This window comes from Heliangelus exortis, chromosome 3 (genome assembly GCF_036169615.1).
Source record: "Heliangelus exortis chromosome 3, bHelExo1.hap1, whole genome shotgun sequence".
NCBI classification, from domain to species: domain Eukaryota; kingdom Metazoa; phylum Chordata; class Aves; order Apodiformes; family Trochilidae; genus Heliangelus; species Heliangelus exortis.
This window is the reverse complement of record NC_092424.1, coordinates 48,962,688-48,982,455: the sequence shown is the minus strand read 5'-3', so window position 1 is coordinate 48,982,455 and position 19,768 is coordinate 48,962,688. Positions and strand designations below refer to the sequence as shown.

Here is a 19,768-nt window from a genome sequence, read left to right as displayed (position 1 = left end):
TATATGTCTTTGTTCAGCTTGAGAAACAGTTCACAGAATGTATGCCAGTAAAGCAACATGACCAAAAACTGACAATAAAGTAAAGTTATCAGGTTATTCATAATCTCATTTTGGCTATTATCTCAATTCCTGTCTTTTGGAATTAAGAAAGCAGCAGAGGAAAGTAACTGTCCCTATTTGAGATAAATCTTGGAATTCCAGGCAAAGAGAGTTTAGTATCAATTCACATAGTTTGAAAAGAAACATGGCTTGTTATTTATGTGCTATTCTTTTTATAGCTACATTCATGTGCCAAGCTGGGACTATGCATACAACTGGCATAATACACATAAAATTATGAATATTCATTATTATGCACATTCTAGTGAAGGAATTAACTTCACCAGGAAGATAGTAAGCTATAAAAGTTTTAAGCGTAGTTGACAATCATAAAAAATTCAATATTTGGCCTTTCTAACTTACAGAAAATCACCCCCCAAAAAAATACTATGATCACCTAATAGAAGACTCATTGAACTGACTAGAAATCTGGCATGGAATGTCAGCACCTTATTAGTATCCGCAGACAAATACTCAAATATACTATTCAGGGCTTAGAACTAGAAATTAATAAAACTCTGCTTGTAATTCTGAACTTGGGGAATCCATCAAGTTAGAAGCAGGTTTGTTTGTTTGTTTTTTTAATTATTCTAATTCAAATAGTTGGGACATAAAATTAAATTACATGTTCATTCTAGAAGCAGACAGCATAGAAGATAATCTGAAGTGATGTCAGTTCATTTCTTAGGGAGACAGTAATTATTATGAGAGCTTGACAAAGAATTATTATGATTAATTTGTTTTTCTTAAAACCTGGACTGTATATAAACTGCCAGACCACAACATGTTCAATTATTTATTTGAAAATAGTACTTGACTTCTGCATCAAGACATTATTTCTCAATTTCTATTTTAATTAGAAATTAATATTTCATATGATAAACAGGAATAAAATGTCAGCTGATTTTTTTTGTTCCCTAATTGAACAGTTTGCACATACAATGAGCAAAGACACTGATTTCAAATCCCCATATAGCATTTGAAATCCATCTAACAATTTCATTAGCCAACTAAACTTTAATGCTGACAAAGGTATTTGAATGGCCAACCTCAGCATTTGCATTTAAAGGACATAGGCAGCAACACAGTTCTTTCACTGGAAGATTCATAACAGGGTGAATGAAGAGAAGAGCTTTTGCCCTGTCTGATCCTGGTTAGAAGCAATATTTTGATCTGGCATCACACTCCCACAGTCCCTATTTATTCTTTTATTTCCTTTCCAAAGGAATTTCCTTTCAAAAACTATTTTCTCTTCTTTTCTCCTCTTCCCTTTCTTGAGAATAACAGCAACAGGGAATTCTGTATTCTTACTCTGTGTCCTATACCTTCTTCTGTCACTCCCAGTTCAACAATAAACTGAGCTCAGACTCTGCAGAGTCCCACAGGTTCCAGTCCTCCCAAAGCCTTAGAGCTTCAGGCACTATTTTAATGTCATTGGTTGTTGTCACAGAAACCTTGGTTGTGCCTGCTTCTCTTGCTTTCTTTACAGCCTTTCTCCAGTGCCACCCTGGATCCTGACCCAGGCTCTCCAAGGACAGGATTCCACAGAACCCACTTCCTACATGACCTAAACACCCATGGAGAAACCATTAAAAAGAAAGAAAAGCCAACTCTCAGCCTTCCCTTCCCCCTCAGATAACTGTGTAGCCTTAAATATGTCCTTAAATGTGTTCAGGACACATTTAGCACGACTATTCTTAACGGAGCTGTTATTTGGAACATGTCTAACAGATAATGAGTTGCTGCTACTCTTACAAGAGACAGGGATGAACAAACTTAGAAATAGTTTACAAATTTATAAAAATGTTTGCAGTTATTTGGCTAGCTTTAATCATGCTTTTCGCTCTTACTTTAAGAAAGAAATAAATAAAAATTGAGTCAGATTCCCTTACAGATATCCTATTATAACAGACAATGACAGAACAATGAAAAGCATGGAAATAGGACTGATTAAATTCCAAGTGCTTTTCGTGTTAAGCTTGAGACTTTATCTGAAAGAAAAAGGCAGAACTCAATAACTGTGCTGCAGCTTTCAGAACATTAACCACCTTAGATACCTAAATTAGGAAACTGAACACATATTCAGGCAGCTAATTAATTGACTTGATTAATACCTGAAATTCTGCAGCTGCTGTTGACTTCCATGGGAATCATGGGAGATCAGTACCCTTAAAAATCAGGCCAATTTATCTAGGTCTCAGAGAATGCACTTTTGGAGGCTAATTTTGGGCATCTTCATCAGAAAATGCCCCAATCAGAGATCAGAGATGAGAATAAGCAGCCTTTGTATTAAACATATATTATTATTATTTATTAAACATAAAAATATATATTAAATATATATTACCACTGAATGGGTCACAGAAGTTAACAGAAACCCAGTGTCAGTATGCATTAAATGTTCAGCATCTGCACAATACCCAAAACTATTAGTCAGGGTCTTTGGTTCAGAGTGGAAAAATATGATGCAAATAATAAAATACACATATTCCTTAACCTATCCTCTCTGGAGATTTGTACTACCTGTCATGGAGATGGAGAAAATGGAACAAATAAGAACAAATCATTTGAACAGTTCTTTGTCCATTGGTCTAGACTTGCAAACATCTAAATAGCAGCTCATGGTTTTTTGTGTATGGGAATGAGAATATATGGGTTTCAGAATCCTTGCATGACAGTATAACACCCATTCGCCAGCTCTATTGGTTTCCTTTTTTCTGTTATTAGTATTCTAAAAGAACAAACCACTTCTTCCCCACTTCTGTTTTTCATGTAAAGGTGGTATTAAGAACACTGGCATTAGTTGCCTGAGTATAAATCAGTATGAACACTAACATGCCTTGCTTCTGCAGAAGTATAGTTCCTTCCACATTTTTATTTTGCCAAACTTACTGTTGGTTATGCATTGTGGTGGGTTTTTGGGTTTGATTTGTCATGGTTTTATTTTTAAATTGACCACATTCTCACACAAGAAACCTTCTATTTGAAGGACTAGCCTCCTAGATCCACATGGTTATGTGCTGATGGGGTGGATTTCACATGTGAAATATAAAGAATTGCTGCATGGCCAGGCAATGCAGCAGCCCTGCAGCATCTCTCACTTCCTGGGATCAAAAGCAACTCCTGCAGCTGCTCTGGAGCTGTGGAGTAAAGTGGCATCTGCCATCCTAACTCATGCCTAGCTGCACCATGTTATAATTTAACAGAGCCCACACACAGGTTTGGGGTTTTTTAAGTTAAGTGTAGTTTTCAAATGGTTTTAGGAAAGTCCAGATTCTCCCTTGCAATATGCAATGCATTAATTGCAAATATATAGATTGCAAAGTTCCACTTTATTTTCCCGTTAACTGGACATAGGCCCAGAGTTACGTTCAGATAGAGTATCACAGAAAAGATTAATTTTAAAGCTAAGCTAAGATTAGAAGCTTCTGAATGTCATCTGTATGAGGACAATGCATCACTGATTAGCAGAGAACTAAGTGAATCAGAAGATAAAATAAGTGGGCCTAATCTTTATTCACACAAATTCAACAGAAAAACAAGTTGGATTCTTTCAGATGTGGAAGAATTTTAAAGCATTCATTTTAGCACACCTCCTTTTTCCTGTGTGTAGCCAAATGTGACAATGCAGAAAAAAAGGGCAATCCAGCCCAGCCAAACCTACATTACTGAAGTACTTGAGATCTCAAAAGAAAATGGGTCCTTGTGATATGAATGTTTAGACAGAATAAACCTGGAAAAAGAGGTAAACTTGCCTTTGGAGAATATAGACAGTAAACTGCACAGCATGATGTGTAGAGTGTAGCTTTGGAGAGAACAGCCCTGATTTTTCATCTCTGTAGAGTTAAACCTGAATCCAGAGTTAACGATTTGAAGTTTAGGTTTCCCCAAGGTTGCTCTCTATGACACAAATCATTAAAATCGGAGCTGAAGATTTAGAAATAAGATTTAGAATAAGATTTAGAATAAGATTTAGAAATCTTATTTCTCACACCTTGCTGTGCTGCAATGTCGATCTCCGGTTCAGCCAGCAGCCCAGCTTAGTACCTGCTTTGTTGTTTTTCTGACTTCTCTCAACACAAGCAGACTTCTGCACCTCCTCAGACCTCCAAGTACCAGTGGGAAAACAGAAGTTTATTTAGGAAGTGCTACTCTTTGGAGCACACACCTTCCATCAGATTATTCTGCCTATAGATACCATTATTTTCAGTAGGAAAGTTAGTGGCTTGCATGGTTCAAGTTTTACTACTCAGGTTTGCAATGTATTGTTCGTTATGCCACCCAAGATCTATTAAAAAGACCTCATTTATTTTAAGAAATCTATTGGTCGTTTTTCAGAAAATATCACTGTGTGCAAAGGTTATCTCTAGGCTGCAGCTAGGAATGTGCATAGGTTTGTGCCTACACATTAGCCTCTACTCTATCTCCTTTGAACCTGTATTTATGGCATAATGCTGTCAGCAATGACAACCCTTAAAATTGCAAGATGAGTTGAAAAACTTTCCACCTACATGTAAATGAAGAGAGGGAAGATACGATCTAATAAAAGACCAGGAGGGTTGAAAGAAGGCAGTTCAACTTGTTTTCAGTTACCTGTGTTATTTCATCTGGTTTGCTTACTGATTTGGTTAAATGCTTTTATCTAGGCTAACTGTCCCAGTGTGTGACCAGCACAAGCAATTTATATCTAGGAACAAGCCAAGTAATTTTGATGGTGTACTTTTGTCCTCACCTTGCTCCTGACAGAAGTTCAAAGCACCTGTGATAGCCTGAGCAGCCAGGAGTGTCCCTGACACTCTCCAGGCAAAGGAGAGTGGAGCCCCAAGGAGGCACAAGGGAGAATGATTCATGTGTCCTGTTCCTTTGCAGCACCATTGGCTTACCCATGAAAGGGAAAAGGCTGAATATCAGAAGCCTACCCAAGGACTGGTTTAAGTTCAGAAGTAGAAACTTTGACTATTAAAACCCATCATGAAAAATGTAGGTGTAAATATTAGATTCAGAAAACTTTTGTCATATCCTGCTGTAATGTGGATATGTTCTGCAAACATCCTTTTACGCTTTTTTCAAAGGTATATGCATACTGTTTCTTGCCTTTCTTTGATGATGATCTCATTTTTTCATAGATCCCAAAAGAAGAAAAATATTTATTGTTATTGTGTTTGATTGACAACCTGGTTCAAAAAGCTTTTTTTCTTTTAACTGAAAATATTAGATAAATGTAGCTGCATTCTTCTTAACACAGGAATAAGGAGATAGAAGGAAATGAACAAAATCCCATCCATAGATAATGTCTTGTCAGAATAATTCATATGATTTGTCACAGATAAGCATATTGTTAATCTTCCATTTCTTTAAGCTTTAAAAGCTGCCTGCCTATAACCTTGTGTTGGAAATAAAATGAGACTACAGCTCTCCCTGTCTTTTCTGCTGTAAAAAGCCTTGCCTAAAAGGTGTAGCAACTAGAGTTCTTTCAGACTAGTAAATCCTAATAGGTTCATTCAAGGTACTCATGAAATGGAGATCAGTTGGGTAGTAATGGTGGCAAACACTTAAGGATTATTTTCAGAGAAATTTTAACTAGATGCAAACAAGCCAAGATGGCTCCAGAAACACTTTTGTGAAATTATTTGATTTAGTAGGTGGGGTATGATGTCCCCCAAACATAACTATACTTCTCCTGTACTTGAACTGGTGTGTTCAAGTAACACAGCACTGCTCTTTGTATGTGTTGCTGTGAGGGTCTCTGATATCTATAAACATCTTCACCCTGATCTACATCTCTTACAGACTGTGGCTATAACAAGAAAAGGGAATGATTCAAGGTCTCTACAATGACAGAATAATCTATTTTCCCTGCAGCTTTTGTCTGGGGAAGTGTGACTCTGCATTATTCATACCAAAGCATAAATGCCTTTTCTGGAGTATTTAGTCTTTCTTACAGAATATTTCTTTTGCTATCATTATTATTTTCTGCCCATGATTTGAGATGCTATGAAGATTTATGACGGACATTCAGAACTACTTAGCTGTGATGAAAATTTATGTCATCTTTCTCTGTGAGTCTACTGATGCAGAAAGAAGATGGCAAAAAACCCCAACTTCTTAGGACCAAATTTGACACAATATGGTGGCTGTACAGATTCCTGGCAGGAGCAAAGGCAAGCAGCATCCTGGGCAGTAATGGTAGCAGGACCAGTGACTGCAGCATGTGATTACCCCCCCACTTCCACCGCCCTTTAGTTTGCACACATCAGAGTGCATCTACAATACTGCATAGAGTGAACCCCCACTACAGACAGACACTGTTAACCTGGGGCTCATCCAGCAGAAAACCATCAAGATGATCCCTTTGAGGACAGGCTGAAGGACTCAGGCTTGTCCAGCCTGGATAAAAGATGAATGCAGGCAAACCTTGCAGCAGTTCCTTATACCTATGGGAGTGCTTATGGAGAGAAGAGAGACAGGTCCTTCATGGTGTGAGGATAAGAGACAACGGGCATAACTTGAAAAAAGAAAGGTTAAGATTGAGTATAACACAAAACTTCTTCATATTAAAGCATTGGAACAGGTTGCTGTGCCACCTTCATCCTTGAAGTTTTTCAAGGCCAAAATGAGTAAAGCCCTGAGCAACCTGGTTCGAATTCATACCTCACCTTGCTTTGAGCAGGGGGTTGGGCGTGAGTCTTGACATGAACTCCTTCCAGACTGAATGACTCTGTGATTCTATGACTCTAGCTGCACTCAGATTGATTGTTTGTTTGTAGTTCTCTTGGACCCAGACAGGAATTAGCAGATAAAGGAATACTTATGGCATGACCAATGCATGAGTAAGCATCCTACAGGGAAATTTGGAACAAAATCTCCTTTGGAGCAAAAAATTTCTATGTTTCTTGCTCTTGTCTGCCACAAATAGGTTTACTTACAAATAATCCTTCTCCTCAAAGATCAATCGAATTGATGAATGAATCATGAATTGCCCACTTTGTTCCACTTCACTCTGTTGAAAAATGTTTTGTGCTGATTGCCTGCCAATGCATTTTGTTGTCCCTGCAGATCAACTGCTGTGAGAATAATCTGATGTTTGCATCAGTTCCATAACCAATTTCATAACTGTCTCTTGTGGTGCAGAGGAGTACCCTCCCACCTGGTTTACATAAACTACAGCCGTTGTAATATCTGCCAGGAGCTGAACAAGGCATTCTGTAAAAGAGCAGTTAGATCTCATACAAATGTTTGCTCTGCACTGAGCTCTACACCATTTCTGCATGAACGTGACATACGTTTAGTTCTGGTCTCTGTGGGATCACCAAGTCCAAGAGAGAAATATTTGTCCCTGTAGTTCTGTGGGGAGAAAAACACGTCTGTTCAGGGTGATTCTATCAGATCAGGGAGCAGAAAACAGACCACATAACTGCTGGAAGGGCATCTGAACTCTTGCCTGATATACACAGTTTATCACCCAAGTTTGCTGTCAGCATACGATTTCCATGTGATGTCAAAAATGTGGGGAAGGCTGAGTTGGCTGATGAACTGAGACAAGTTGTGACTGCTGTCTGGGGCAATGCCTGAAGTTGTGTGGTAGGAGAACTTAGTGTCAGGTAAATCCCACGTTAGGTAGCTTCTTGGCATCTCAAATTCAGAAACAGCTTTTTTTCTGTTAGTGTTCAAATATTCTCTCTTCTGACTCTTCATCCGAAGGGCATGAAGCCCTGAATCTCATGATAAGCCAGGGGTCCATGCTTTGTTTCCCAAAGAACGTAGCTACTACACTGAAAACACTGATAGCACCTCAGTGACTGAGTTTAAGAACAACTCTGTATTGGAAGTGGATTTGGCCTTCCTAACAAGGAAAATAAAGGAAAATGGTCATATACAAATATCTCTTTTCTACTCTGTTGGGTTGACCCTGGCTGGCAGGTGCTTGCCAAGCTGCTCTCACTCCCCCTCCTCAGCAGGACACGGGAAAGAAAATAAAATTAAAAACTCAAGATAAATGCAGTTTAATAAAGAGAAGCAAAGTGCATGCATGGAAGCAAAGGAGAACAAAAAGATTTATTCTCTGCCTCCACCAGCAGGCAATGTCCATCCAACCACTTCCTGGGAAGCAAGGCCTTAGGATGTAGCTGTTGCTTTGGAAAATAAATGCCTCAATAATGAATTCTCCCTCTCCTTTTCCTTTCACTTAGATTTTATTGCTGAGTATAACATCATATGGCAGAGGAACTGTGGTCTCTTTGGGCCAGCTGTCCTGGCTATGTCCTCTCCTAGCCTCTTGCCCACTCCCAGCCTACTTCTCTGTGGGGTGGGAGTGGGGAGTGTGTGTCTGGCTTATCAACACCTTTCTAGCTACCAATACAATGCACAGCACTATGAGAGCTATTATGGGGAAAGTTAACTCCACCCCAGTCAAATCCAATGCATATTTCTAAACTTGAAGTCTGTTATGCTGAGGGAAAATATCTCCCATCACAGAAAGAGAGAGAAAAAAGGGGAGAGAGAGAAAGGGAAAGGAAAACAGAGAAGGAGAGAAGCATTCTTTTATGGAGGCATTTGGCTACAACATCAGCAAAGAATGAGTCAAAAATAGCTCCCACATGTTTGGCTGACACCCAGGTGGAAAAAGCAAGTTGTTTAATTTTTTGCAAGCAGGGATGATCCAAAAAAGCAGTCAGAGTAAAATGCTTGCTGGTTATCTTTTCTTCACAAGAATTCATACTACTACCCTACCACCATATAGTCCTAGTCCTTCCAGATAAGATATTCTGAAAATGTTGCCAAGTGTTAGGCAACCCACAGACTTCACAGAGTAGAACAGACCTGGACTTGCTTCCTGCCATTAGCACTTAGACAAGATTGACATTTTTCCCCCAGAATACTCACATACCCTCAGAGTAACATGAGCATTCCTGAAGGACAACAGCAATCTTCTCAGGGACTGAATGAGGTAATTCAAGCAGTAATTCCTGTCATCAGAGAAGGGGGGTTTCTAGGAACAGGCTTTCCCTTGCTTTGTAGAGAGCCTTTAATTCCAAGATAGTGCTGACTCAACAGTAAGAGTGTGAGAAATTGGAAATGCAGCAGCTGTAATTGCTTGAGCAGAAGTCCTTGCCTATCCATGAATGCTAAAAATTGAACTTAAGATTCCAGTGGCAATTTTGAATAAATCAGTCAGTAAAGTGATTAGGCTGTATATGAGCAAATTACACTGGGCAGGCAGTAATTGGAGATTCTCAAATACAAACTTTGTAATTAATCTTCTTTTCAAAATTGATAGGTCTAAGTACTCTGAATCTTAATTTTAATAGGGTAGTTGGAGAATAGCACTGCTTTTTTTTTTTGGTTTTTTTGTTTTGTTTCTGGCTGCTCATAGGCAACCCATTGCTGAGTGAATAAAAATATACTTATGCTCCCCTAAATATCACAAGTATTTTTGTCCTTAGTTTTCTTTTTCATTAGATAATTTCCTGAAATGTTAACTCTCCAGAATGGAAGATGAACTTAGGCAGACTACTGCCTTTGAATTAATTTCTGCCTATGCAAAAGTTCTCACTAAGAACTACCAGTGCACTGCTGGAATACAAAACAGATCAGAACCCACAGATAGTCCCAATCCATGCTAATAATGTACATGGACTCCTGGGACCACAGGGGCCTCAGCTTTTTGCATTTGTATGGCCCTATGAACCTTGTTACAGGAATATTTATGGAATACCATGCAGTAAGAATGAAAGCTCTTAGATATAATGGAGTTAAGGAGCTTGATACCATTATTGAATATTGATAGTTTTCCTAAGGTGATGCAGTAGTAACAGTAGCACTCTAATTCCTAGTACCACAAAGAAGTCAGAACATCATCTATTGACACTTTTAATGGATTTCAAATATTAGTGCTCATTATTTATTGAGCAGCATGGATACTCTCCTTCAAATTTGTGCATGGGTATACTTTGTCAATGAGGGATGAAACTCCTTTCCTTACAGAGAGTTTGTGAAAAGGCCTGTCACCAAATCTCTGAGAGAAAGGAAGTTTCTCAGCACTTTCATACTAGACCTCCTTGGAGAGAAAGGCTCCACCAAGTAAGCTTTGAAGCTGTGAGTATTTGAAATTACTCTCTTAACCCTGCGCTAAGGTCAGCTAAAGAAACATGTGCAGAATGTTCTGCTGATGTCAGACAGTCACCAGTTAGTTCAGTACAGCTAAAAAAAAAAAAGAAAAAAATGATATTTTGCTATCCCCAGACTCAATGGGGACATGTAAGTCTCATGACTCTTTATGCATGCTATATGCCATTACTGGGAATAGTTACTTTGTGGTGCTTCCTTTGCTGATTTGAGACATCTAAGAACCTAATTAGTTGTGTGTGATGAACCTGAGGGTTATCACTGGTTCACCACCAAATTTACGAGTGTACTGCTTTTCAGCAAAGCCAAGAAGTATTGAGTACCTTAAGGTTTTATGGAAAGCCTTTCAGCTTTTTAGGAGGGAAGGACATTTGATTGCATGAATTGTGACTATCAACTCTCAGAATCTAACAATGTTAGATCTAACAATGTTAGATTCTGTCTCTATGGAACATTCTCTCAATGTTCCTGTCTCTAATACCTGACACCTTGAGAAGCACAGACCACCAGGGCAGGCATGGAACAGTACCTCTGAAGCACACTTTCTAGTGTCCAGTGGCTCCATCCCTTGGATGTCCTGGGCCAGTTTGGGGTGTTCAGTTGTTTTTTCATAAAACTTGTCTCCTTTCATAGGTTTCATAGGTTAATTTATTTTTGGCTCAAGTACAATTTTAGAGTCTACAGCAACAACTTTCTGAAAACTTATCTACACATTCTGCTCAGAAGGAGCCCATCTTGGCAGTTTTAAAATTGTCACCTGGTATTTGCCTTTAATATTGCAGATGAGGAATGGCCGTACTGGTTCAGACTAAATTTTTCAGTTTTGTAGCAGACCAAAGTCTGTATACCAAAATACCAGTGTTTACAACAGCTGTTCAGATTTCCTGAGAAACAAGACCTTTTTGTAGAATATCACCATGACATTTATTTATATAAATGGAATGATCGAAACAATGCAATTTTAAGCTTCTTTTCTTAAGAAAGAAGGCTATGCATTTTTACTGTGCATCCATCATTCAACATCCCCTTTGTAAATTCTGCTCTCATTGGCCTATGTTAATTACTTTGGCTGAGCTGAAGCAGTCTCAAACCCAGTTAAATACATATACCATAAATCAACATTTTGGTAGAGTCCAAATCTAAATACTCCTTTGAGGAAAAAATAACACTATAACCTCAATATTTATTTAGCCCATCTTTCTTGCCATTGTCTCCTAGGCACCCAGATTGGCCTTCCTGTCTGCTAGTACATCAGGGCAGTTTTGAGTCAGTGACAATATCTGGTGACATGTCTCAGCTGATAATAAGAGAACTGCAGAGAAACAAAAATTCATGTGGAAGGTGTCGTTAAAAAAGTTACTGATGGAGAAGAGAAGAACTAGAAATATTCTGGCAATTCAGCTCAGGGAACACATGGAGATCAACTGAGATTACTGCTACAGGATAAAGAGAATGGAGGCATAAAAAATAGGACACAAATCCATGGGAAGCCAGGCATCAGCAGTTGGTTACCAATGGAACAACTTCCTAACTATCAAAATATATGTTTTTGACTAGAAATTAAATATTTACAAACTACAAAAAAAATATTTGCAAAAAAAGTATCAAGAAAGTACTGTGCAGAAAAGTTATTATCTCTTACTCAATTTACTAATAAATTTAATCTTAATAAAGTAATTCAGTTTATTTTCTCATCTTCTACAGTGGAAGAGAAAACCTGTCTATGTTCAGATACTATTCTCTTGCTATGAGTTGAGAGTTCCTTCTACCTGTAGGACAGCGTGCTTTTTATCGGAGTACTATATAGTGGAAACAAAATAAAAATGTTTCAATAGTGAAATAAAGAAAGGGTGAAGCAGATGGCTGGCCAGATGGATGGCTCATCAATTTTCTTTAATTTTTTTTTTTTTTTTCTGCCATAATACTTTCCTCTATGCATTTTCTGAATCAGTTGATCAGAAAAACTGGTTCTGAGAAAAAAGTTTGAATTTATTCCTATTTTCTTACAGTGTACTTGTTACTTATTTTTTACAAGCCATACTACAAATTTGGACACTCTCGTCAGTCTCAGTATAGCCCTAAAATCTGAAAAGGGAGTGAGCTGCTCTATTACAGAGCAGAATTAAATTGAGAGAAAGCTCTGGAACCAGTGCCAGACATACTCTTGAGTGCCTGAGCTGGGATTTATACCTGTACAATTTGAGGTTGACGCTTCTCTCTGGTGGTTTATACATTAAAAAAAAAAAAAAAAAAAAACACAAAAAAAAACCAAACCAAAACTGAATAAAAATAATAAAAAAGAAAAAGAAAACATATCAAAACAAACAAACAACCCAAAGATAAAATCTTGCCAGAGCAGAGAGTCAAAGAGGGAAAGAGCTGACACGTTACCAGTGCAGTTTTTCTGGAAGTTGGGATTCTCTAAGGGGTGTCCCGGGATGCGGCACTGAAATCTGTGCTGCCAAAACTCAGGAAACCAGGGATTGCGGGTGTTGGTGTCCAGACGAAGCTTCAGGTAGTAGTCATCAAATGCCAAGACCTCTGGAGACTGCAGTTTGATAGTGATGCCTCCATTTGCTTCAGGTTCATAACCTTCAATGACTTCATCTCTGTCTGCCCAGCCATCACTGAAAAAAAGCAAAAATCCCACTTATTATACAAAGACAGAAAGCTTGGTTTGAAAGAGCAACCAGTCAAAGGCAGGCCAGCAGCACCCTCAGAAGCAAGTTAATAAGGGGGAATCTAAAGTTATATCTAAAATTCAGGCAGAGAGGGAAAGAGGAAAGCACAGTGATGGGGTCTGGTAATGAGCAGTCCAACTGATTTCATGCAGAGCCCTCATTAGCTCATCTAGAATGATGAGGATTTATCCTTGTCCCTCTGGAAAGAGTTTACGGGCATGGCTTCTGGTGTGAAATCTCTATGACTGAAGAGATTCTGCCTTATTCAGGCTCTCCTGTAAGGAGCAGAAACTGAAAAATACTAATACTGATGAAAAGGAAGTTGAGCCAGGATTTTGGGTGTTTTGCAGAAGAGATCTCAGCATGCGTGAATCTTAGAGCTAGAAAGGTAACTCAAATCAGACAGAAATTGAGAAATGCATTGTGTTTGAAGATAACAGAATAAGAATACTCCGTAAATTTTACAAAACTAAAAAGAAAACCACATGCTATTCTCACACTGCATGTAATTAGTTACATCATGCTTTTTTTTTTAACAAACAATGTTTTCATAATTTATTTCTCTGTAAGAGACCTTAAAAAATGAGGATAAAACACTTTCTTCACAATGTCATTTTATGGAAAGTCTATTCTATCAGGTTTGAACAAAGTCCATTTGGCTTAGCATCTGAGTTTTAGTTTATTTCTTTTTTAACAAGAAGTCCATTGATTTAGTGTCAGTCTCCAATTCTTATTAAGGTCCCCTGAGAACAGTGATATTACAGTTTAATTTAAGTGCAAATACAAGTTGACCGTTGATTAATTTAAATATGCTAGACATGTCATGAGAGAAATAGATTATTCTGGCACCTCAGATCTCACTCTATCAGAATCAAATAAGCAACACTACCACTGTGAAAAGCATTCAGATGAAGTGCTTCCAGGATCAAAGAGCTCAAAAGAAAAAATCATAGAACCATAAAATGGTTTGAGTTGGAAGGGATCTTAAGTTCCATATAGTTTCAACCCCTCCTTCCATGGGAAGGGACACTTCCCACTGGACCAGGTTGCTCAAAGCCCCATCCAGCCTGGTCTTCAACACTTCCAGGGAGGGGATATCCACAACTTCCCTGGACAATCTGTTCCAGTGTCTCACCACCCTTATAGTGAAGAATTTACTCATAATGTCTAGTCTAAATCTACCCTACTCAAGTGCAAATCCATTCCCCTTGTTCTATCACTCCATGCCCTTCTGAAAAGTCCCTCCCCAGCTTTCCTGTAGGGCCCCTTCAGGTAATGCAAGGCTGCTATAAGGTCTCTTCAGAGCCTTCTCTTCTCCAGGCTGAGCAACTCCAGCTCTCTCAGTTTGTCTTCATAAGAGGTGCTCCAGCCTTCTGATCATCTTCATGGATCTTCTCCAGACTTGCTCCAACAGCTCCATGTCCTCAATTTTGGGGACTCCAGAACTGGAAACAGTGGGGTCTCATAAGAGCAGAGCAGAGGGAAAGAATCACCTCCCTTGACCTGCTGGCCAGACTTCTTTTGATGCAGGATATGGTTGGCTTCCTGGGCTATACATGCACATTGTTGAACTTTCCATTAACACATCCTTTTCCTCAGAGCTGTTTCCAACCCATTCTGTATTTGTGCTTGGGCTTGCCCCAACACAGGTACAGAACCTTGCACTTGGTCTTATTAAACTTCATGATGTTGGTATGGGCCAATATCTCAAGCCTCTCAGAGTCCCTCTGGATGGGCTCCCTTCCCTCCAGTATGCTGAACACATCACACAATTTGGTGTCATCCGCAATGCACTTGACCACTAAGAGAGAAGTCTCTGTTTCACCCAAAAGAGACTGATCTCCAGGCAGACTAAAAGGTCTTCTCTTAGGAGCCTCTTATAGGCAACCTTGAGAAGTTGGGGAGCAGACCATACCAGCTGATGGCATTTAGGAGACAGCACAGATGGGCCTGGGACTCCACAACAGAAAATAGTCAGGATCTGACGTACTGTCACAGTCCTACTCAGATTGGTGTAAACTGGTTATGCATCAGGCATGTGTTAGTCTTTGGTCCCCAGCCACCATGACATAACAGCTGCTTGGTTTAGCTGATGTTCATGTTGACTGCTTCATCTGTGCTGTAGGCACCTAGAAAAGAATTTCAGGTATTTATGAAAATAGAGGAGCCCATATACTGAATGCTTGACAAATGGAACACATGAATCAAGCCTCTATTACAGGCAATTATTTATAACATGGGACACCTGGCAGCCCATTAACTGAGCAATTAACAGATCCCTTGAAAACCTGAGGAGGGGAGACTCACCTCAGACATTAGGAAGAAATTCTTTAATTTGAGTGGTGAGACACTGGAACAGGCTGTCCCCTCCCTGGATGGGTTCAAGGCCAGGTTGGATGGGCCCTTGAGCAACCTGGTCTAGCCAAAAGTGTCCTTGCCCATGCAGGGGGGGTTGGAACTAGATGATCTTTAAGGTGCCTTCCAATCCTAGCCAGTCTGTGGTTCCTTTCAACCTGGGCCTGGGGATCTGGGTAGCTAGTCTTTAGGATGGCACTACAAGGCACCTCCAAGTATTTCTCCTTTTTTTCTCCTTTGATCAAAGCCTTGCAGTAGAAGTGCCCAGAATTTCTGAGTTTACAAACCAATGACCCATAATTTTATATAGCCAAGCAACATGAGCAACATATGTATGCATGTTGCATCTCGTGGTATGACAGCAGAGAAGGGGCAGGCACGGTGAGTAGGTCATAGGCAGGAGACAGTGATGGCTGAAGAGTCCCACTGTGGAACAAGTGTGAGCATGAGGTGCTGTCCCAAAGTGATTCTCTCTGTCAGGCTGAACCTATCAGCATCTGCTGGGCCAATTCTTACCAGAGCCAGTGATGAGGCTTACTCAGGTCCTGCCCTCATATCAATATAGCCCCAATGACAACCATGTGGCACAGCCTTAGCCTGACAGCTACTCTTGAATTACCACAGGAGTGTATTTGTCCATTCTTGCTCCTTGCCCGCCCAGACTGTCTTGAGTTTTGGGGAGCAAAAGAAACCATGGCTCATCCTTGCCACATCCCCCTATTTTTCACCTGTCCATCTGCTAAAGGAAGCTCATGAAATGTACCGTGTTCCCTGACTGCCTCCTGGTAGACCACAGTCCAGACAACCCTACAAAGGTTAAACCAGAAGAATGAACTTTCTGGATGTCACATAATTCAAGCCATAAACAAGCACGAGAGGGGAGAAAAAGGCAGAATATTTATTTCTTTCTATGTGGGGGAAAAGCAAGAGGTTACTTACAGCATAAGTAATTGAGTCCTAATTACATGATTACTTCACGGTTTGTCACAGTGCTTATGGCTTGCAAAATGTTGACTCAAGCAGAAACATTAGTGAGTGGGAAAGATCAGTAAATCGGGCCAATTTTCACAAGACTTCCTAGAAAGGAGCTGATTTCTCCACTGCTCAAATTCCTACCAGCCAAACATTAGACATGATTTATTTCCCCTCCTCTGTAATTTTTACTTGGAAAATTGCCACTTTCACTCTGAAGTCAAAGCAGAGCAATTCTGCAAAGGCAAGAGGATGTGTACTCCAAGTTCTCTAAGGGCAGCTGATGGGAAAGTTTCCCTAAATTGAAGCACAGATTGTCACCTAAGGTTTCTTTGTCTCTTTCTGGCTGCAACTGAATTTTGTTCTCTTCAGCTTCCCCAAATTCTTAACTCTGACTGCCACATTTTGTGTGCAGCAAAACAGGAAGAAAAGGCACTGGAATCAGATGAGAAAAGTTCATACATGTTGAAGTTCATGTAGGACCTTTGGTCTACTTTTAACAAAGTCAAGGAAGCAAAAAGGATTCCTGTGGTCTCTTAGGGGATCCCTGCCATCCTGGTGTCTGCAGGCTGGCTGCGCTGCCTATATGCCTTTTTACTGTGTATGTATATTTCCGAAAAAAGGAAAACTCTGGGAACTGTGCATCCTTAGTACAGTATAATTAAATAGGTTGTATTCCAGAAGACCATGTTAAAAAAAAAAAATAGCATTTCTTATGCTGGGCAACAGCACAACACTGAAGTATGGATGACATTGTACACATCAGCAAAAGAATCACGAGACCAATGGCTGATTCAAAGGAAAAATGAAATCTCATTTTAAAAAGGCAGCACATATTATTCTTTTATTTGTTGTCAAAACTGAGTACGTTCCATCTGCTTTCTTTCTTAAAAGAAAGCACTTTTTGAAAAAACATCTTTCTGTGTGTCTTTACTACAGATTTCAGGAGATGGATGAAGACCCAGCACCCAAACTGCCTTCCCTGGTGAGTGTCCATTGTAGGTTTTGTGTGACTTTCTGGACTTGAAATATAATGAGTATCTTCTGAAACAGGTGATATGAAGATCTGTGAGGGAGTTTAAAGTGTGAAGATAAAAACAGTGAGGGAAGGACAAGTGTGTGGGTGTCAAGCCAGAAACCACTCTGCTCCTAGGAGAGAAAGAATGAACTGCTTTCAGTACAGTTTTGTGGTGTTCATAAAAATCAAAATAGTCACTGGTATTCAGCAAGGTATTCTTGGTCCATGTCCTAGTCTGGTGGCTAAATTTCAGCATCCAATAACAAACAAAAATAAACCAGACATAGATGAAGCTCAGAGATATCTCATCTAGATTTAGAAGTCCAATTTCCTACTAATACAGAATGAGTTTGAAGAAACCAAGCTTTTTTTTTTTTTTTTTTTTCTTAACCAGTTTACTATTCTGCTAATGTGTGCCAATGGGCATTTCTGAATTGTGGCTTCAGCATCTTAGCTTCTCTGTATTTTCTGAACTGCAGACACATATATTCCTCTGACTGAAATATCAGGAGAAATGTAATGGATTTCCAATTTCCTCTGCTCTTCCACACATGAACACTGTCAGCTGCTTTTCACTAGGGCTGATGAGACAACAGGCAATCAAGCTTTCTATTTTCATCTCCTCAGAACTTAACTCTTCAAAGTATGAAGCAGCAGCTTTGCTCTGCTTCCCCACACAGCATTCAGAGCTTTTCCAGATGCTTTTTCCAAATAAGCAATCATGCAAAATGAAAACACACAGTTGTTTATGAAGACCCTTGTCTTGTGATTATTGCAGGAGGCAGCATCCTTTCACAGGTAAACAAAATGAAACACATTTTGTTTGTCAGTCATGGACACTGGCTGGCAATTTGACCCTACAGGGCTTGAGCTGATGGGCCAAAGCTTTAGAGGGCAACAGATTTGGACTCCTTTTTCTGGAGGGCTGCATCATTAGCAGGTTTGTAAACTCTCTTTGCATTACTTAAGGTAATGTTTTCTTAAGAATTTTATACTCACATTAATGATTTGTGTGTTCTATTTGGCCAAGTCATAAAATATATATTAAAAAATTAAGAGCAAAATGCCATTTATAAATTATTTTTACTATCATCTTTCTGCCAAGGGCAGATATTCTCATCGTAATAAATACAAATTAATATTAAAATAATTTATTTGGTTTGGACGAGTTCTGTTCCTGTGGTAGTGGGTATTTTTATCTTCTTTGAAAACAATATACTGTGTAGTTATACCTATCTAAATTGGAAAGGTTAGTTTCAAAATTTCAAACTTCACAGAGGTTCCCTGCAGATATTCCTCTCAGGTAAGGTAGCAAGGACCCAGGTGACCATGACTGTGACACAAAAGGATCAGAGTTTATATTCTTGCCTTTCTCTCCTTTCCACAAAACTAAAGTCCATGGCAATATACTTTGCTAGTCACATTGCTATCCATCCCCAAAGAGAACGTTTCTGAATGCTTTCTTACCACTGCTGTCAAAGCTGCCAGCTGGCCTGCTGTCATGTTAAACTTCTCAGAGATTTAAATATGAGGACAGCACCACTCAAAGAATTCAACATTCAGAAAAGTGCCATGCCATTTTGTTATATATGTCAATATCTTTATTTTAAAGTATCATTATTGTATGCTGGTTTATATAAATAAAAGGCATTTTACTCTGAAAGTTCTCTTTGCAAAACCATCTGTCTGTGTGGTGGTCAAATACTGCTTGTTTAGAGGCATTTCAAAATGTTACAACCCCCTAAATAATGATAAGTCGAGTTTAAATAATTCGTAATTTGCTTCTGATAAATGCTAGGTCTCTGGATTTCCAGAGCTGATCAGACCAGAAGGCTTGCAAATTCAATTTTCTCTCTTTCTAAAAGTCTCCTCTGACAGTGCCCCACTGGAAAATCAAGCATGGATGCCCCTGCCTGTGAGCAAGAGCTGTTTGACTCTGGCAGCCTCCTTAATGCTGTTCTGGGAGAACGGATGGAAACCCAGAGCTCAGCATAAGGCCAACACAGAAGAATAATTTCATAGGCTGCTTCACTAAAACAATCAATGTTGTTACTTGATATAAACACAAGTGGCAGAATGAGACCCAGAGTAGTTTACAAAGGGTACTGTGGCTGTCTAGCTTCCCTCTTCTGTGAATAGACTTTTAAAATATTCCTAATTCCACCACCCTGATTTACTGGGAGAGAAAAAAACTCACCACAATTACCTTATTGTGGGGGAGGATGGACATAATCTCTACCAAAGATATTCTGTGTCTGTGTAACACATTCCTCAAATAGATGTCATTTAATGATAAACCATAGGTTACTTTTTACATGTGTGACAATTTCTGGCAATTTTAGGATGTCAGTCCTATGGCTACAGATAAAACAGTAAGTCACTGCTGGCAAGACCTGGCTAAATTGTTGTATAGTGTCATGCTATAACCTGGTTTGCTAGGCTCTGACCAACCTCCTTGGAATTCTAATTATCAAACTCACTAAATCTTTTCAGATGAAAAATAAAAAAAAAAAAGGAG

General features: G+C 39.2%; 1 protein-coding gene across 6 annotated transcripts in view; it reads right to left on the bottom strand.

Annotated features, from left to right (window-relative positions):
- The window catches only part of GRM1 (glutamate metabotropic receptor 1), a 179,025-nt gene that overhangs the window by 53,094 nt on the left and 106,163 nt on the right, over positions 1-19,768 (bottom strand). For all 6 annotated transcript variants that reach the window (XM_071740514.1, XM_071740511.1, XM_071740515.1 and 3 more), the window contains exon 4: positions 12,616-12,851. In XM_071740514.1, coding sequence (XP_071596615.1) covers positions 12,616-12,851 — 236 coding nt within the window. The remainder of the gene's footprint in view (positions 1-12,615; positions 12,852-19,768) is intronic.